Source organism: Scyliorhinus torazame, chromosome 17 (genome assembly GCF_047496885.1).
Source record: "Scyliorhinus torazame isolate Kashiwa2021f chromosome 17, sScyTor2.1, whole genome shotgun sequence".
Taxonomy (NCBI): Eukaryota; Metazoa; Chordata; class Chondrichthyes; order Carcharhiniformes; family Scyliorhinidae; genus Scyliorhinus; species Scyliorhinus torazame.
The window spans coordinates 81,154,844-81,173,578 of NC_092723.1; the positions used below are offsets into that span (position 1 = coordinate 81,154,844).

Consider the following 18,735-nt stretch of genomic DNA (forward strand, 5'->3'; position numbering starts at 1 on the left):
GGCCCCGGCTGGCGTGGCGCCAAAGGCCTTCCACGCCAGCCGGCGGGGCGCCAACCACTCCAGGGCAGGCCTAGCCCCTAAAAGTGCGGAGGATTCCGCATCTTTGGGGCAGCCCGACGCCGGAGTGGTTCACGCCACTCTGTCCCACCGGGACCCCCCCGCCCCGCCGGGTAGGGGAGAATCCTGCCCACACTCTGTGTACCCGAACAGGTGCCTTAGTGTATCGACTAGGGGATTTTCACAGTCACTTAATTGTAGTGTTAATGTAAGACTACCTATGACACTAATAAAGATTATTATTGATAGATAGATTCTAGCTGTCAGTAAAGTCACCATAGTCCAGATGACATTGGCTGCTTTCACCTTTTTGAGGGGGAGAGCTGACTGGTGGTGACACACCTCAAACAAGGTGTCAGGTTGAAGAAGGCAGGGCCTTCATGATTAATCTCAGCCGGTATGGAAATTGAACCCATGCTATTGACCTTGCTCTTCATCACAAACCAGCTGTCTAGCGAACTGAGCTAAACCTGCCCCCTAACATTTTCCCCATGACAGATGTTAAGTTAACTAGCCTGTTCTGTCTCCTTTCTTGAAAAGAGAAATTATATTTGCTGGTTTCCAATCTGATGGGACCTTTCAGAATCAATGGAATTTTGGAAAATTGCAACTAATGCATACACTATCTCAGCAGTCACTTTTTAAGACCACTTTTTTTTTAAAGTTGTGGTCCATCAGGTTGTGGGGACTTGTACACCTTTGGTTCTAATTGTTTTCTCAATACACCTTCCCTGGCAATTGTAATTCTTAAGTTCCTCCCTCCTTTTCACCTCTTGATTTACATTTATTTCTGGAATGTCATTTGTATCTTCCACAGTGAACGCAGACACACATCTGTACAATGCATCCTCCATTTTCTTATTTCCCATTACTAATTCCCCATTCCCCCACTCCAGACGACCAATGCTCAGTTTACTTTTCCCTTTTAAATACCGATATACATTCTTACTATCTGTTTATATGTTTCTAACTAGCTTTCTCTCAAACTCTTTCTTCCTCCTCATTATTTTTAGTCATTCTTTGCTGATTTTTGAGTTCTGCCCAATCTTCTGACCTACTACTAATCTTTGCAGAATTGTATGTTTTTCTTTTGATTTGATATTATCTTCTAACTAACTTCCTTAGTTAGCCAAGGATGATGCAGCCTTCTCCTAGAGTCTTTCTTTCTCACTGGAATGTATCTTTTCTGAGTATCAATGAAATTTCTCCATAAATGTCTGCCACTGCATGTCTACTGTCCTACCTTTTAACCTAATTTCCCACTTAACTTTAGCCAGCTCTGTCATCTTAACCTTTTAATGACCTTTCCTTAAGTTTAGACTGACTATTCTCACCCCTAATCTCGATGTGAAATGTAAACATGTTATGACCACTGCCACCAAGAGGCTCCTTTACTATGAGGTCATGAGTTAATCCTGTCCGATTGCACATTACCAAGTCTGGAATAGCTTTCTCTCTGATTGGCTCTAGAATGTGTTGCTCTAAGAAATTGTCCTGAAAACAATCTCTGAACTCCTCTTTAGAAGGATCATTTAGATCTGAGTTGTTTCTCTCCACAGATGCTGCCAGATCTGCTGAGTTTATCCAGCATTGTCGATATTTATTTCTGAACTCCTCTTCCAGGCTACCTTTGTCAATCTGATTTGTCTTATCGTTATGTGGATGAAAATTCACCCATGATTATGCAGTGCCTTTCTTCCTGTATGCTTTGTCCTAAATGTAGTTACTTTTAGATATAAATTACTCCCACAGGTGGTTTCTCACTATTGTACTAATAGCATCCTTAATTAACAGCTACCCACCACCTTTTCTTAGTTTCCTGTCCTTCTGAAATGTAAGTGCCCTTGAATGTTCAGATCCCAGCCTTGGTCACCTTGTAGCTACATATCTATAATGGCTATCTTCCTGTTTGAGCTGACAATTGATCCGTTTTGTTATGAATGTTGCGCGTGTTCAGATACAGAGCTTTTAGTTCTATTAGTTACTAATTGTGCAAACTCTGGCCTTATGTTCTGATTCACTCTAGGGTTTGTATGCTCTGTTCCTTCCTGCCATACTCTGGTTATCATTGCCCTTGTCGCTACCATATATCATTGCCTTGTCACTTCCCTTTAATTTACTACATCTCTCCTCATTTGATTTACACCATCCCCCCCCCACCCCCACTATTTAGACTACTATACTAGTTGTATGACTCACCAGAACACTGGTCCCAGCACAGTTCAGGTGAAGACCATCCCATCGGTACCGCTCCCACTTACTCCAGTACTGATGACAGAGCCCCGCGAATCGAAAGCCATTTCTCCCACAGCAACCTTCGAGCCACACATTTAACTCTCTAACCTGATTTACCTTGTGCCAATTGGCTCAAAGTTCAGGCACTGCTGTTCGATTTAGAACCATAGAATTCCTACAGCACAGAAGGAGGCCATTTGGCCCATCGAGAAAGCACCGACTTTCTGACAGAGTACCCTACCTAGGTTCACTCTCCCCCGCCTTCTCCCCATAACCCCATCTAACCTGCACATCCTTGGATAATAAGGGGCAATTTAGCATGGCCAATCCACCTAACCTGCACACCTTTGGACTGTGGGGAGGAAACCCACGTAGACACTGGGAAACATGCAAACTCCATACAGTCACCCAAGGCCGGAATTGCACCCTGGTCCTGATCATAATTTGCCCCCTTGCTGCTCATAAGACCATAAGACATAGAAGCAGAATTAGGCCACCCGGCCCATCGAGTCTGCTCCGCCATTCAATCATGGCTGATATTTTTCACATCCCCATTCTCCTACCTCTCCCCATAACCCCTAAATCCCTTATTAATCAAGAATCTATCTATCTCTGTCTTAAAGACATTCAGTGATTTTGGCCTCACCATTCTTCTGCAGCAAAGAGTTCCACAGATTCACCACCTGCTGTTATGGGCCAGGGTTTAGAGAACCCCAAAGTGTATCATGGAGTTCATCTGACCCACAACTTTTACTAGATCGTGGTATGGGGAGCACACGGCCCACTCTACATGCGTGGGCCAGCAGAAATGGAAAAGTATTTTTTAAAGCAAAACCATGTTTATTCTATGAACTCAAGTTAACCTTTTTAAAACATACAGTGAACATCTTAGCAACCATTAATTCAAATGCAACCCCCAAAGACCACAACACTAAGTAAACCTTTAAGCTTTCCTTTTTAACATCCATACGGCTTAAAAACAAAACCTTTATCAGAAGCACATCAGGTTAAAGTCACTACTGAAACCATTTATAATTCTGAATTCACCAAATGATCAAGAGATAGTCTTTTGATGGCAGAGAGAACAGCAGTACACCTGCTTGGTCTGGCTTCAGCTCCAACATTGAAAACAAAACTAAAACACACCCTGCAGCCTGCTCGAAAACGAAAGTAAAAAGCTGACAGACAGCCCAGCTCCACCCACTCTCTGACATCACTGCAGTAGTAAACACCCATTTCTTAAAGGTACTACAGATATTTATATGCACACCCATTTCTTAAAGGTATTCTCACATGACACTGCTGGCTGAAGAAATTTCGCCTCATCTTTGTTTTAAAGGATCTTTCCTTCAGTCTGAGGCTGTGCCCTTTGGTTCTAGTTTTTCCTACTAGTGGTAACATCCTCTCCACGTCCACTCTATCCAGGCCTCGCAGTATCCTGTAACTTTCAATAAGATCCCCCCTCATCCTTCTAAACTCCAACGAGTACAGATCCAGAGGCCTCAACCATTCCTCATACGACAAGCTCTTCATTCCAGGGATCATTCTTGTGAACCTCCTCTGGACCCTTTCCAAGGCCAGCACATCCTTCCTGAGATACGGGGCCCAAAACTGCTCACAATACTCCAAATGAGGTCTGACCAGAGCCTTTTACAGCCTCAACGGTACATCCCTGTTCTTGTATTCCAGCCCTCTCAACATGAATGTTAACATTGCATTTGCCTTCCAAACTGCCAACTGAACCTGCACGTTAACCTTAAGATAATCGTGAACAAGGATTCCCAAGCCCCTTTGTGCTTCTGATTTCCTAAGCATTTCCCCATTTAGAAAATAGTGTATACCTCCATTCTTCTTACCAAAGTGCATAATCTCTCACATTTCCACATTTTATTCCACTTCTTTTCCCACTCTGCTAGCCTGTCCAAGTCCTTCTGCAGCCCCCTACTTCCTCAATACTACCTGTGCCTATGCATATCTTTGTATCATCTGCAAACTTAGTAACAGTGCCTTCAGCTCCTTTTCCAGATCGTTAATGTATATTGTGAAAAGTTGTCGTCCCAGCACTGACCCCTGAGGCACACCACTAGTCACTGGCTGCCATCCTGAAAAAGACCCCTTTATACCCACACTCTGCCTTCTGCCAGTCAGCCAATCCTCTGTTCATTGCCAGTATCTTGCCCTTAATGGGCTCTTAACTTATTTAACAGCCTCCTATATGGCATCTTGTCAAAGGCCGCTGGAAATCTAAAAAGATCATGTCCACTGGTTCTCCTTTGTCTAACTTCCTTGTTACCCCTTCAAAGAATTCTAACCGATTTGTCAGACATGACCTCCCCTTGACTCAGTCCTATTTTATCATGCACTTCCAAGTACTTGCAATCTCATTTTAATAATGGAATCTTAAAATCTTACCAATGACCGAAGTCAGGCTAACTGCCATATAATTTCTCATTTTCTGCCTCCCTCCCTGCTTAAACAGGGGTGTTACATTGTCCATTTTCCAGTCCTCTGGAACCCTCCATGCCTCCAGTGATTCCTGAAATATCACCACCAATGCCTCCACTATCTCCTTTAGAACCCTGGGGTGTAGTCCATCGGTCCAGGTGATTTATCCACCTTCAGACCTTTCAGTTTCACCAGAACCTTCCTCTTAGTGATGGCCACTGCACTCAACTCTGCCCCCTGGTTCTCCTGGAGCTCTGGTATCTCACTGGTATCTTATACCGTGAAGACTAGGTCATAGAAGGCAGAGAGTAGCAATGGAAGGATGCTTTTCTAATTGGAGGGCTGTGACAAGTGGTGTTCCGCAGGGATCAGTGCTGGGACCTTTGCTGTTTGTAGTATATATAAATGATTTGGAGGAAAATGTAACTGGTCTGATTAGTAAGTTTGCAGACGACACTAAGGTTGGTGGAATTGCGGATAGCGATGAGGACTGTCAGAGGATACAGCAGGATTTAGATTGTTTGGAGACTTGCGGGGAGAGATGGCAGATGGAGTTTAATCCGGACAAATGAGAGGTAATGCATTTTGGAAGGTCTAATGCAGGTAGGGAATATACAGTGAATGGTAGAACTCTCAAGAGTATTGAAAGCCAGAGAGATCTAGGTGTACAGGTCCACAGGTCACTGAAAGGGGCAACACAGGTGGAGAAGGTAGTCAAGAAGGCATACGGCATGCTTGCCTTCATTGGCCGGGGCATTGAGTATAAGAATTGGCAAGTCATGTTGCAGCTGTATAGAACGTTAGTTAGGCCACACTTGGAGTATAGTGTTCAATTCTGGTCGCCAAACTATCAGAAGGATGTGGAGGCTTTAGCGAGGGTGCAGAAGAGATTTACCAGAATGTTGCCTGGTATGGAGGGCATTAGCTATGAGGAGCGGTTGAATAAACTCTGTTTGTTCTCACTGGAATGTTGAGGGGCGACCTGATAGAGGTCTACAAAATTATGAGGAGCATAGACAGAGTGGATAGTCAGAGGCTTTTCCCCAGGGTAGAGGGGTCAATTACTGGGGGGCATAGGTTTAAGGTGAGAGGGGCAAGGTTCAGAGTGTATGTACGAGGCAAGTTTTTTTACACGGAGGGTAGTGGGTGCCTGGAACTCGCTACTGGAGGAGGTGGTGGAAGCAGGGACGATAGTGACATTTAAGGGGCATCTTGACAAATACATGAATAGGATGGGAATAGAGGGATATGGACCCAGGAAGTGCAGAAGATTGTAGTTTAGTCAGGCAGCATGGTCAGCACGGGCTTGGAGGGCCGAAGGGCCTGTTCCTGTGCTGTACTTTCCTTTGACTGATGCAAAGTAACTATTCAGTTCCTCTACCATTTCTTTGTTTCCTATCACTACTTCTCCAGCCTCATTTTCCGGTGATCCAATGTCTATTCTGGCCTCTTTCCTTTTTATGTATTGGAAAAAAAACCTCTCCTATCTTCTTTTATATTACTAGCTAGCTTACACTCATCTTCTCCCCCCTTATTGCATTTTTAGTTGTCCTCAGATCGCTTTTAAAGGATTCCCAATCCTCTGGCTTCCCACTAATCCTCGCCACCTTGTATGCTTTATATTTTGTTTTTATGCTGTCCTTTACTTCCCTTGTCAGCCACGAATGCCTCATCCTCCCTTAGCATGTTGTTTCCTCCTTGGGATGAATTTCTGTTGTGCTTCCTGAATAATTACCAAAACTGCTGTTGCTGTTCCACTGACTTCCCTGCTCGGCTCCCCTTCCAATCAATTCTGGCCAGCTCCTCCCGCCTGTCTTTGTAATTACCTTTACTTAATTGTAATGCTGTTACATCTGATTGCAGCTTCTCCCTCTCTAACTGCAGGGTAAATTCTATCATATTGTGGTCACTGCCCCCAAGGGGGAACTTCACTTTAAGTTTCCTGATCCAAGTCTGCCTCATTACACACCGCCAATTCCAAAATTGCCTGTTCACGAGTGGGCTCTCTGAGAAGTTGCTCTTTAAAAACTTTTTTAAAAAATGTTTTAATCTCTTAGACATTCCACAAATTCCTTTACTTGGGATCCACTACCAACCTGATTTTCCCAGTTCACCTGCATATTGAAGTCCCCCATGATTATTGTAATATTGTATTTCTTATATATCTTTTCTATCTCAGATTTATTTTCTGCCCCACATCCTGACTACTGCTAGGGGGCCTGCACCTAACTCCCATCAGGGTCTTTTTACCTTTGCGATTCCTCAACTCTACCCCCATGGGTTCTGTGCCTTCTGATCCTATATTGCTTCTTGCTATTGATTTAATTTAATTCCTTACTAACAATTCAACCCTGTCCCTTTGCCCATGTCCCTGTCCTTTTGATAGGACACACATCCTTGGATATTTCGATCGCAGCACCAATCCCCTTGCAGCCATGTCTCTGATGCCCATCGTACCGGCCAATTTCAATCTGCGCAACGAACCATGAATTCAAACCTATTTCTCCCACACCAATTTTTGAGCCACGCATTTACCTCCTTAATCTTTTTTTTTTACATTTAGAGTAGCCAATTATTTTTCTTTTTTCCATTTAAGGGGCAATTTAGCATGACCAATCCACCTAACCAGCACATCTTTGGGTTGTGGGGGTGGAACCCACGCAGACATGGAGAGAATGTGCAAACTCCACACGGACAGTAACCCGGGGCCGGGATTCGAACCCGGGTCCTCAACGCTGCAGTCCCAGTACTAACCACTGCACCACATCCTCCTTAATCTTCTTGACCCGTATGCCAATTAGCTTGTGGTTCAGGTAGTAATCCAGAGATTATTACCTTTTTAGTTCTGCTTTTTAATTGAGCTCATAATCCCTAAGCAAAGCCTCTCTCCTAGTCTTGTCTATGTCATTGGTGCCCATGTGGGCCATGACCACTGGACCCTTAACCCTCTCCCACTGCAAGTTCTTCTCCAGCCCCAAGCAAGTCTTCTCCAGCCCCAAGCAAATGACCTGAACCCTGACATCATGCAAACAACAGAGCCTTCTAGACTCCTGCTTTTGGCTGCCGAAAATTGTGTCTGTTCCTCTGACAATGTCCCCTATACTTCTGGAGGACACGGTAGCACAGTGGTTACACTTGGGGCGGCACGGTAGCGCAGTGGCTGGCACTGTTGCTTCACAACTCCAGGGTCCCAGGTTCGATTCTCGCTTGGGCTACTATGTGCGGAGTCTACACGTTCTCCCTGTGCCTGCGTGGGTTTCCTCCGGGTGCTCCGGTTTCCTTCCACAGTCCAAAGATAGGTTAGGTGCAGGTTAGGTGGATTGATCGTGCTAAATTTCCCTTCGTGTCCAAAAAAAAGGTTAGGTGGGGCTACTGGGTTACGGGGATAGGGTGGAGGTGGGGGCTTAGGTAGGGTACACTTTCCAAGGGCCGGTGCAAACTCGATGGGCTGAATGGCCTCCTTCTGCACTGTAAATTCTATGACTACATTCCTGTTTGCTCCCTGCGCCACAGTGCCGTGGTCCGTTCACACATCCACCCTGCAGTCCCGGCAAGTTGCAAGAATCTTGAATCTGTTGAACAACTGCAAATTCTACGGCTCCTCCACTTCTACCTTCTCGACACCCCCCCCCCCCATACCTGCCGATTTTATACCTTTTCTGAATCAGGCATCATTCCTTCTGTCATGACATATTTGAAATGTGACCTTGTATTTCACTTTCTTTTTTTTTGTGTATTTCACTTTCAACCGATATGTTGGTGCCTGTATGTATCTCTCCATCTGTTTTTAATTTCACCTTCCTTATTATTAAGCTTAATGCAAAACCTAGTAAGAGTTCAGTGGATCTGATAAACAGTGATGAGTAGGAATTTGGTACAGCAAGGGAAGGAGGTGCTAAGTAATTCAATCTAACGTTCAATAATCATTTTCTTCATTTTTCCATGGGATGTGGGCGTCACTGGCGAGGCCAACATTTGTTGCCCAACCCTAATTTCCTTTGAACTGAGTGTTTCACTCTGCCATTTCGGAGGCAGTTAAGAGTCAACCACATTGTTGTGGGTCTGGAGTCACATGGAGGCCAGACCAAGTAAGGACGGCAAGATTTCCTTCCCTAAAGGACATTCGTGAACCAGATGGGGTTTTATGGATGTTGATCATAGTCATGTACGAAGTCTTACAACACCAGGTTAAAGTCCAACAGGTTTGTTTCGATGTCACTAGCTTTCGGAGCGCTGCTCCTTCCTCAGGTGAATGAAGAGGTCTGTTCCAGAAACACATATATAGACAAATTCAAAGATGCCAAACAATGCTTGGAATGCGAGCATTAGCAGGTGATTAAATCTTTACAGATCCAGAGATGGGGTAACCCCAGGTTAAAGAGGTGTGAATTGTACCAAGCCAGGACAGTTAGTAGGATTTCGCAGGCCAGATGGTGGGGGATGAATGTAATGCGACATGAATCCCAGGTCCCGGTTGAGGCCGCACTCATGTGTGCGGAACTTGGCTATAAGTTTCTGCTCGGCGATTCTGCGTTGTCCAGATCATAGTCATGGTCACGGTTACTGTGACGAGCTTTCCATTCCAGATTTTTTTTAAATTTAATTTAAATTCCACCAGCTGCTGTGGTGGGATTTGAACCCATGTCTCCAGGGCATTAGCCTGGGCCTCTGGATTACTAATCCAGCAACATTACCGATGTGCCACCTCCCCATTAAATACATAAATAATTGCTGACTGCCCCACAGGGAATAAAATTAAAATGAACGAAACAGCAGATACCAGCAGTAAAGGAATCTGAATTGCATCAAATAAACATCTGTCTACTTTTCAATCTACCTGACTGTTTACCCATGTAATCTTCGAGCATGATACCTGAAAGAGGAGGCGATGAAGGGGAACCAGTGGATGTTGTATATTTGAATTTTCAAAAGGCATTTGATAAGCCACACAAAAGGTTGTTGCATACGATTAGGGCTCGTGGGTCAGGGTTATACATTAGCTAGAGTAGAGGAAATGAAAGGACAGAAAACAGTAGAGACAAGTGAAGAGAGCCCTCTGTAGAGGAAAAACACCCACCTTGCTGTGCTGACTCAACGTTATTACAATTACACAGCTCTTCCTGAAGCAAAGGAAGAAAAATGTAAAAATTGGAAAAGAAGGCTTGCTCTGAGTTGGTTTTACTGGAGCAGGATTTATGGTGTGTCCTTCGTATGTTTGGAAGTTGTTGACAATTACAGACATCCTCTGAAACTAGCCCAGGATGATAACATAACTTGTAGAAGTGTATTACTTCTAGGTAGACTGTTGCTTTTCTCTGTGGACTGTTATTGATGCAACTCCTTCATCTTTTGCAGCTGATGCACCCAATCCTGGATTCGTTGCGCGATACAGAGAACCAGTGGCTGATCGATACTCTTTATGCTTTCAATAGTGGGGATGTGGAGACCTTTTACTGTCTGAAAACCAATTGGGGAGCTCAGGCATGTTGGATCTTTCTGTCAGTTTATAAAACTTAGCTGAATAACTGTACAATGTGGCCTACAAGTACAGTGGGATTTATATGATGTGAGCAGCCTCAATCCTTATTGAATGAAATAGTTGGGGCCTGATAAACTCCAATTGAGAACCTTTGGGTGCGATTCTCTGGTTGCGTTGCGCATGAGCGCAACGCGGCCGAAGAATTGCAGGAGAGCCCTCTCGCTCGCTTCCCAGCAACCACCGCGCCTCACGGGATTCACCCAAGTCCCGCAAGACATCGGATTCAGAACTCTGCCCAAAAGGGACTTGACCAAATGTTGCTTGCGGAAGTAGGTCGTAAAGCTACCCAAGGCCTACTCACCCGGGATACTCCGGCCTCCCTCGATTATCTGGCCTCCCCAGGGAGGCTGCAGCCGGGTACCGATCAGTGCTGACCTGGGTGGTCAAGGTCAGTGCACCTAGTTCCCTGCCCCTCCCCTCGAAATGTGTGCACTGTCAAGCAGGTTGGAGCACTTAGAGGGTGCCAAGGTGGCACTGCCAACGGTCAGGGCCCAAGGGGACCATGCTCATGAAAGAGGGTGGGAGGGGTTTGAAGGGTGGGGGTGTGCAGGGCAGATAGGTAAGGGCCTGAAGAAGTTGGGGGGTTGACGGGTGAGGATCCTGGATGGGAGAGGGCACCCTAAGGGGATTTGGGGAGGGGGGTGCCCACGGACACCACAGCGGGTTGTCCTCACTTGGGAGGTGTGGGGTAGTAGTGCCCGTGTACGTGGGGGCTTACATTGCCCATGGGTGGGGCAGTAGGGGACCCACAAGCTCACCTCGGGATCAGGGCACCCTTTCAAAATGGTGAGTTCAGCTCCCCAGTGCTAAAACAAAATTCGAAGTGTGGGTTAAACCAGTGAGAAACTCCCCAGGGCCCAAACAAATGACTAACTGTGATTGAATAGCGATGGGAAACCCACCGGCTGAAACTCCCTGAAAAATCCCGCCACAAATTAACTTGGAAATTTTGGGGGAGAATCGCGCCCTTTGTCTGTAATGCAATTGCGAGCAATGCCATTCATGGGGCAGGTTGGAGCAGTACCATGAAGGTGGGCAGTACATTCAGGAAGGCAACAGTGGAGTAAATTAATTCATCCCTTGTTGCACTGAGATGATGGACAGCAATTGTTTTCTAGGCAGATGAGACTGCCATTTTGTGTCAGCACTTCTTGACACACCGATTTAATCATTGTGCTTACCTGTGGAAAGATTGTTTATGTGCTGGTCTTTGAGGGGAGGCGGTCTTTGAATGTATGGCCAAGAACTATGACATGATAACAAATGAGTTCATGGTCCAATGACTGTGGAAATATGGTCTGACCCATGTAGACTTGGAAAATTGCTGACTTCACGAACGCTTTGAATTGTGTTTTCCAAAGTCGCACGTGAATCGCACGTGTGGTGTGTAAAATTCAATTTAAAATAACCCAGCAAAAAAGCCCCTTTACCTACAAAAGAAAAGAAGTGCTGTCACTCTGTTGCATTGAACGTTACCTAAGAAATGATAAATTTACAAATACATACACATACTAAGATTAGTTATGGAGGAAGATAAAAACTATACTTCTAAAAATTGGAATCAGTTCAGTGTCTCTATTATTCCGGTGTTATGTTGTCTGAAGTGAAAGTCTTAAGACATTGGATGGAATTCTACGACCCCCCGCCGGATTGGAGAATCGCCGGTGGGCCGCGCGAATCGCGCCACGCCGCCCCGATGCCGGGACGCGATTCTCCGCAGAGCGGAAAATTGCCGCCATTGGGGCCGGGGTGGTTGGCGCAGCGGCAGTCGGGGTATGCGCCGACATTCCGGCCCGGGCCGGCGTGCCTATCCGGCTCGGATGGGCCGAGCGGCCGTCATCAAAAAGCCGAGACCCGCTGGCGCCGTTCTAACATCCCCTGAGCCGGCGGGACCTCAGCGTTGAAGGGGCCGGGGGCGGCCTGTGGGGGTGGAGGGGGGTCCGACCCCGGGGGGCCTCCGTAGTGGTCTGGCCCGCGATCGTGGACCACCGATCGGCGGGCTGGCCTCTCTGCCCCCCGGCCTCCTTTCCTCCGCGCCGGCTCCTGTAGCCCTGTGCCATTTGGCGTCGGGGTCGGCGCGGGGAAGAAGACCACTGCGCATACGCTAGTTGCCGCCAGCCCGCAGTGCTGGGTTCAGGCCGGGATCGGCAGCTGGAGCGCCGTGGGCTGCTCCAGCGCTGTGCTACCCCACTGTGGGCCGCAGAATGGGGTCCCGGAACGGGCGCCGACGCCGGAGTAAAACACTCCCGATTTTGCGCCGGTGTCAGCACTTAGCCGCCCGATGGGAGAATCCCGCCCCAAGTCTCTGCAGCTGGGATGGCTTGTACTGTCAAATTGCAACTTTCACAGGTAGCTTAGTAAATGGAAACATGTTGGGAGGGGGAACGAGAGGAAGTTTATTTCTCTTTCAAGGACCTGCAGTATGGTCCTTTCTTTAGTCTGTTGACAGCTATTCAATGGCTCTATTTGTTGGTCTCTCTCTCCCTCCTCTGTTGAGCTCTTGTCTGCTTCTCTGAAGAGATGTCTTTATGGATCTCTGTGGACCTGCCTTTTGTAGGCCACTGTCTCAACAATGCTGCATCATGCTCCAAATCAGAAAACTGGTTAGCCCAGTCGTGGGGTCTATCTTAGCCATCGTCTATTTGAGGACCCATTGAATTCCAAATGTCTTTTATAAACCTCTTGAGGTAAACATAGTCTGGTCTATCCACAGGAGAAGTCATGTGACCATCAGAATACATTTTATTTCAGTATTTTAAAAATCCATTCAAAGTTTTTTAAGATGATCTTAAAATACAGTTTCTTTTGAAATTCATACACTGTCATGACAACTAACTTGTGGCAGTTGGATGAAGATGGAAGCTGGCAAGTTCGTTATGTCTCACTAGCAAGGCCCTTCCTTGACGTTAGTATTGGAAAGCCAGGAAATTGACTGGATGAGAAGGAATGGAACTTGGTATGTGTCAGGTATGGGCAACAAGCTGAAGTTTGCAGAGGAATTTGCAGGATGGGAGGATGGCCAACAATCGTGAAGTCTGATGGTGACAAAAACATGGATGTGGGTTTCAGTAGCAGGTTGGCTGTGACAGGAAAGAGATGGGTAAGATGTGGAAATTTTCGTAAATTCACAAACTTCAATTAGACAACAGTCTGAAGTCGGAGGATTCCCAGGCTGTGAGGTGGCCACTTCCAAGACCATGACCACCTTTACCCTCGATGATAGAGGGGGCAGAGTTAGTCATTTACATAGAAACAGTCTAGGATGGCCTATTCACTAGTTGGTTCCTCAACATATTGGTCCAGAAAACCTTTTTTACATTCCAACCTCCTCTAAGGTATTGTTACTAATTTGATTTGCCCAATCTATATGCAGATTAAAGTCACCCATAATTACAGATGTTCCTTTATCGCACGCATCTCCAATTTTCTGTTTAATGTCATTCCACTACAGTTTGGGGTCTATATACAACCCCACTAATATTTCTTGCCCCTAGGTGTTTTTCAGCTCTACCCATACAGATTCCACATCATCTTAGAAAATATTCTTTCCTCACCATTGAGTTACTTTCTTCTTTAACCAGCCATGTTCTCCATCATCTTTTCCTTTTTGTCTGTCCTCCCTAAATACTGAATACTCCAGGATGTTCAGTTCGCATCCCTGTCCACCCTGCTGTCATGGCTCCATAATCCCGACTGTATCATACCCGTTTACATCAATTTGCACAATTAATCTGCGTTATTGTGAATGCTCTGTGCGTTAAGGCACAAAGCTTTCAAGCTTGTCTTTTTAACATTAATTGTCCCGTTCCCACTATTTTTCACTTGAGGTCCTGTTTGAATCTGGCCCTTGATTTCTCTGCCTATCACTTTTCTAATTCCCCTTACTGTCTTTTGTAATTGTCCTTGATTCCCCCATTTCTGACTCCTTGCATACATTCTCATCCTACTGCCTTTTTAGTTCAAACCCTCCCCAGCCACTTTAGCAAATAGTCCTCGTCCTGCCCAGGTGTAACCCATCCAGTTGTACTGGTCCCACGGGCCCCAGAACGGGCCCCAATGCTCCTGAACCTTCACAACATCTCTTGAGCCACGTATTCATCTGATATAGCCTGCTCTGACCAGCACGTGGCACTGGTAGTAATTCTGAGATCACTACCTTTGAGGTCTTACTTTTCAACATACTTCCTAACTCATCCTTATTTTTTAAAGCCTATGTTGTTTGTGTACCACGACAACTGGCTGCCCACCCTCCCCCTTCAGAATGTCCTGCAGCTGCTCTAACACCTCGTTGATACTAGCACCTAAGGCATCATACTCTCCTGGAGTCTTGTGTGGGGCCACAGAAACACCTATTTATTTCTCAATTAAATCCCCTAAAACTTGCATTCCCACACTTTTTACTCCTCCCCTGTGCAGCAGAGCCAAACATGGTGCAATGAATTTAGCTGTTTCTTCTTTCCCTTGAGAGGCCATTCCCCTCAACAGTTTACAAAGCGGTATATCGTGGGTAGCATAGTGGTTAGCACAGTTGCTTCACAGCTCCAGGGTCCCAGGTTCGATTCCCAGCTGGGTCACTGTCTGTGTGGAGTCTGCATATTCTCCCCGTGTCTGCGTGGGTTTCCTCCAGGTGCTCCGGTTTCCTCCCACAGTCCAAAGATGTGAGGGTTAGGTGGATTGGCCATGCTGAATTGCCCTTAGTGTCCAAAAAATGTTAAGTGGGAGTTACGGGGACAGGGTAGATACGTGGGCTTCAGTAGGGTGCTCTTTGTAAGAGTCGGTGCAGACTTGATGGGCCGAATGGCCTCCTTCTGCACTGTAAATTCTATGATTCTCTGATCTGTTATGCAGAGGAATAACCACTGCCTGCCTAGTCCACTTGCTCTGCATGGTGGTCACCCATTTCCTTCCTACCTGTGGAGTCTTAGCCTGTGGTGTGACCACCTCTCTTTATGTGCAATTCTCAATACTCTCCGCCTTGCAGATGACCAAGAACAAAGAAAATTACAGCACAGGAACAGGCCCTTCGGCCCTCCAAGCCTGCACCAATCATGCTGTCCGTCTGAACTAACCCCCCCCCTACCTTTCTGGGGACCATATACCTCTATTCCCATCCTATTCATGTATTTGTCAAGATACCCCTTAAACGTCACTATCGTATCTGCTTCCATTACCTCCCCCGGAAGTGAGTTCCGGGCTCCCACCACCTTCTGTTTTTTTAAAAAAAGAAATGCCTCGTGCATCTCCTTTAAACCTTGCCCCTCGTACCTTAAACCTATGCCCACTAGCAATTGACTCTTCCACCCGGGGAAAAAGCTTCTGATTATCCACTCTGTCCATGCCCCTCATAATCTTGTAGACTTCATTCAGCTTGCCCTTTAACCTCCGTCGTTCCAGTGAGAACAAACCAAGTTTCTCCAACCACTCCTCTTAGCTAATGCCCTCCATACCAGGCAACATCCTGATCAACCTTTTCTGTATCCTCTCCAAAGCCTCCACATTCTTCTGGTAGTGCGGCGACCAGAATTGAACACTATATTCCAAGTGCAGCCTAATTAAGGTTCTATATGCAACATGACTTACCAATTTTTAAACTCAGATGCTCCAGCTGATGAAGGCAAGCATGCCGTATGCCTTCCTGACTACCTACCAGTAGGGGCTGGTTTAACACAGGGCTAAATCGCTGGCTTTGAAAGTAGACCCAGGCAGGCCAGCAGCACGGTTCAATTCCCGTACCAGCCTCCCCGAACAGGCGCCGGAATGTGGCGACTAGGGGCTTTTCACAGTAACTTCATTTGAAGCCTACTTGTGACAATACCGATTTCTTCTTCTTCTTCTCCACTTGCGTTACCACTTTCAGTGACCTGTGTACCTGTACACCCAGATCCCTTTGTTGTCAATACTCCTCCGGGTTCTGCCATTCACCGTATATTTCTGATCTGTATTAGACCTTCCAAAATGCATAACCTCACATTCGTCCGGATATATATTACAAATAGCAAAGGTCCCAGCACTGATCCCTGAGGAACGCCACTAGTCACAGCCCACCATTCAGAAACGCACCCTTCCACTGCTACCCTCTGTCTTCTATGATCAAGACCGCTCTGTATCCATCTTGCCAGCTTGCCTCTGATCCCATGTGACTTCAGTTTCTGTTCCAGTCTGCCATGAGGGACTTTGTCAAAAGCCTTACTGAAGTCCATGTAGACAACATCCACTGCCCTACTCTCATCAGCCATCTTCGTCACTTCCTCGAAAAACTGTATCATGCTAGTGAGAAACGACATTTCCTTCACAAAACCATGTTGCCGCACGCTAATACGTCCACTTATTTCCAAGTGGGAGTAAATTCTGTCTCAAAGAATCCTCTCCAATAATTTCACTACCACTGACGTAAGGCCCACCAGCCGGTAATTTTCCGGATTATCCTTGCTACCTTTCTTAAACAAAGGAATGACATTGGCTATTCTCCAATTCTCTGGGAACTCCCCTGTAGCAAGTGAGGAGATAAAGGTTTCTCTCAAGGTCCCAGCAATTTCCTCCCTTTCCTCTCAGTATTCTGGGGTATATCCTGTCTACCTGAATGTTCTTCAAGACCCCCAATATCTCCTTTTTGGTCTCAACGTGACCCAAACTACCTACACACCCTTCCCCAGACTCATCATCGACCAAGTCCTTCTCTTTCGCGAATACTGACGCAAAGTACTCATTTAATACCTCGCCCATTTCCTCTTGCTCCACGCATCGATTCCCTCCCTTGTCCTTGAGTGGGCCTACCCTTTACCCTGACTATCCTCTTGCCATTTATATATGTATAAAAAGCCTTGGGATTTTCCTTAATCCTGCTGGCCAATTACTTTTCGTGACCCCTTTTAGCAGTCCTGACTCCTTGCTTAAGTGTCTTTCTACTTTCCTTGTATTCCACACTTGTGTTCCCAGCCTCCTAGCCTTGACAAATGCCTCTTTTTTTATTTTTGACAATTTCTCTCGTTATCCAAGGTTCTTGAAACTTGCCATGCTTATCTTTCATTCTTATAGGAACATGCCGATCCTGAATTCCCATCAACTTACACTAGAAAGCCTCCCACATGCCAAATGTCGATTTGCCCTCAAACATCTGCCCCCAATCTACTTTCTTTGGTTCCTGACGAATATTGTTGAATTTAGCACCTTCACCTGAGGACTACACTTGCCTTTATCCATCAGTACCTTCAAGCTTACTGAATTGTGGTCATTGGTCCCGAACTGATCCCCTACTGAAATGTCGACCACGTGGCCGGATGCTTCAGTGTCCCCAGCTGCCACTTCAGCTCTGAAACCCAGGCTTCCAAGAGCTGTGGCTGGAGACAACTCCTGCACACATGCTGGCCTTGGGCACAGGAAATGTTCCCGGCTTCCCACAGGTAGCAGGAAGAGCACACCATGGCTTTGAGTTCTACTGCCGTGGTTTACCCCTTTAAATTAAATTAAATTTTTTTGGGGAAGATGCTTTAATATCAAATATCAATTACTCCATGGCCCTTCTTTCCTGTCCCTCATTATTAGAGAATATAGTCTTATAAGCAATGAACCACTAAATAAGACCATAAGTGATGATAATAGTAAATACTTGCCCAACTGTATTGGCGGTATTCAGAGGATCACTGACCGTACTTAAAGGATCATCTCATTCACTCCACACTGAACTCCCTCAGATCCAAACTCCCAACTTAAGCACTCTACTGCAGCCCAAAGCAGTACTCCAGTGCAGACCAAATCAGCACTGTAAGATGGCCTGCTTTTATACTCTCTGAATCTAGCTTCTGAGAACCTGTTTAAGCCAGTTATCTAATTAACCAGCTGTAGCTGTAAGCAGAGCCTGTTTTAAAGCTGGCCTAAAATTCACCTTCCTCCACCCAAACGGCAACTTTTAGCTAATTACTAAATTAATGAGGGGCGAGACTTTAGATTCCCTTAAACTCCCTCAGTCACTAAACTCTACTGCAGTCCAAAGCAGCATTTCAGTACAGAAAAAAGACAAATTTGAGCTCCAACAACCCACACCCAATGAGGGTGGGGTGTTGGGATCCTACTCACATCCACCATCAGTATCCACACTGGATGGCAATCCAGATTTCACAACCAATCTTCACTCTCTGGGATTATCTGGAGTGCATTTTTTTTTTTTTTTTACTGAAGTCCCTGTAGACAGCATCCACTACCCTACCTGCATCAATCATCATTGTGACCTCCTCGAAAACTCGATCAAGTTAGTGAGACACGACCTCCCCTTCACGGTAACCGTGCTTTGGAGAAGGAGCCCAGCAGGAAAGACAGTGGAACAGCAATGGCAGGAGTTTTTGGGGGTTATTAGGGAGGCACAACAGAAATTCATCCCAAGGAGGAGGAAACATGCTAAGAGGAGGACAAGGCATCCATGGCTGACGGGGGATGTCAAGGACAACATGAAGGCTAAGGAAAAA

At 46.0% G+C, this 18,735-nt stretch overlaps 1 protein-coding gene across 1 annotated transcript in view; it reads left to right on the forward strand.

The window, feature by feature from the left end:
- LOC140393976 (26S proteasome non-ATPase regulatory subunit 13-like) overlaps positions 1 to 18,735 on the forward strand; it is a 92,655-nt gene that overhangs the window by 66,800 nt on the left and 7,120 nt on the right. The window contains exon 9 of the mRNA XM_072480686.1: positions 10,093 to 10,218. Within this exon, the coding sequence (XP_072336787.1) occupies positions 10,093 to 10,218 (126 nt within the window). The remainder of the gene's footprint in view (positions 1 to 10,092; positions 10,219 to 18,735) is intronic.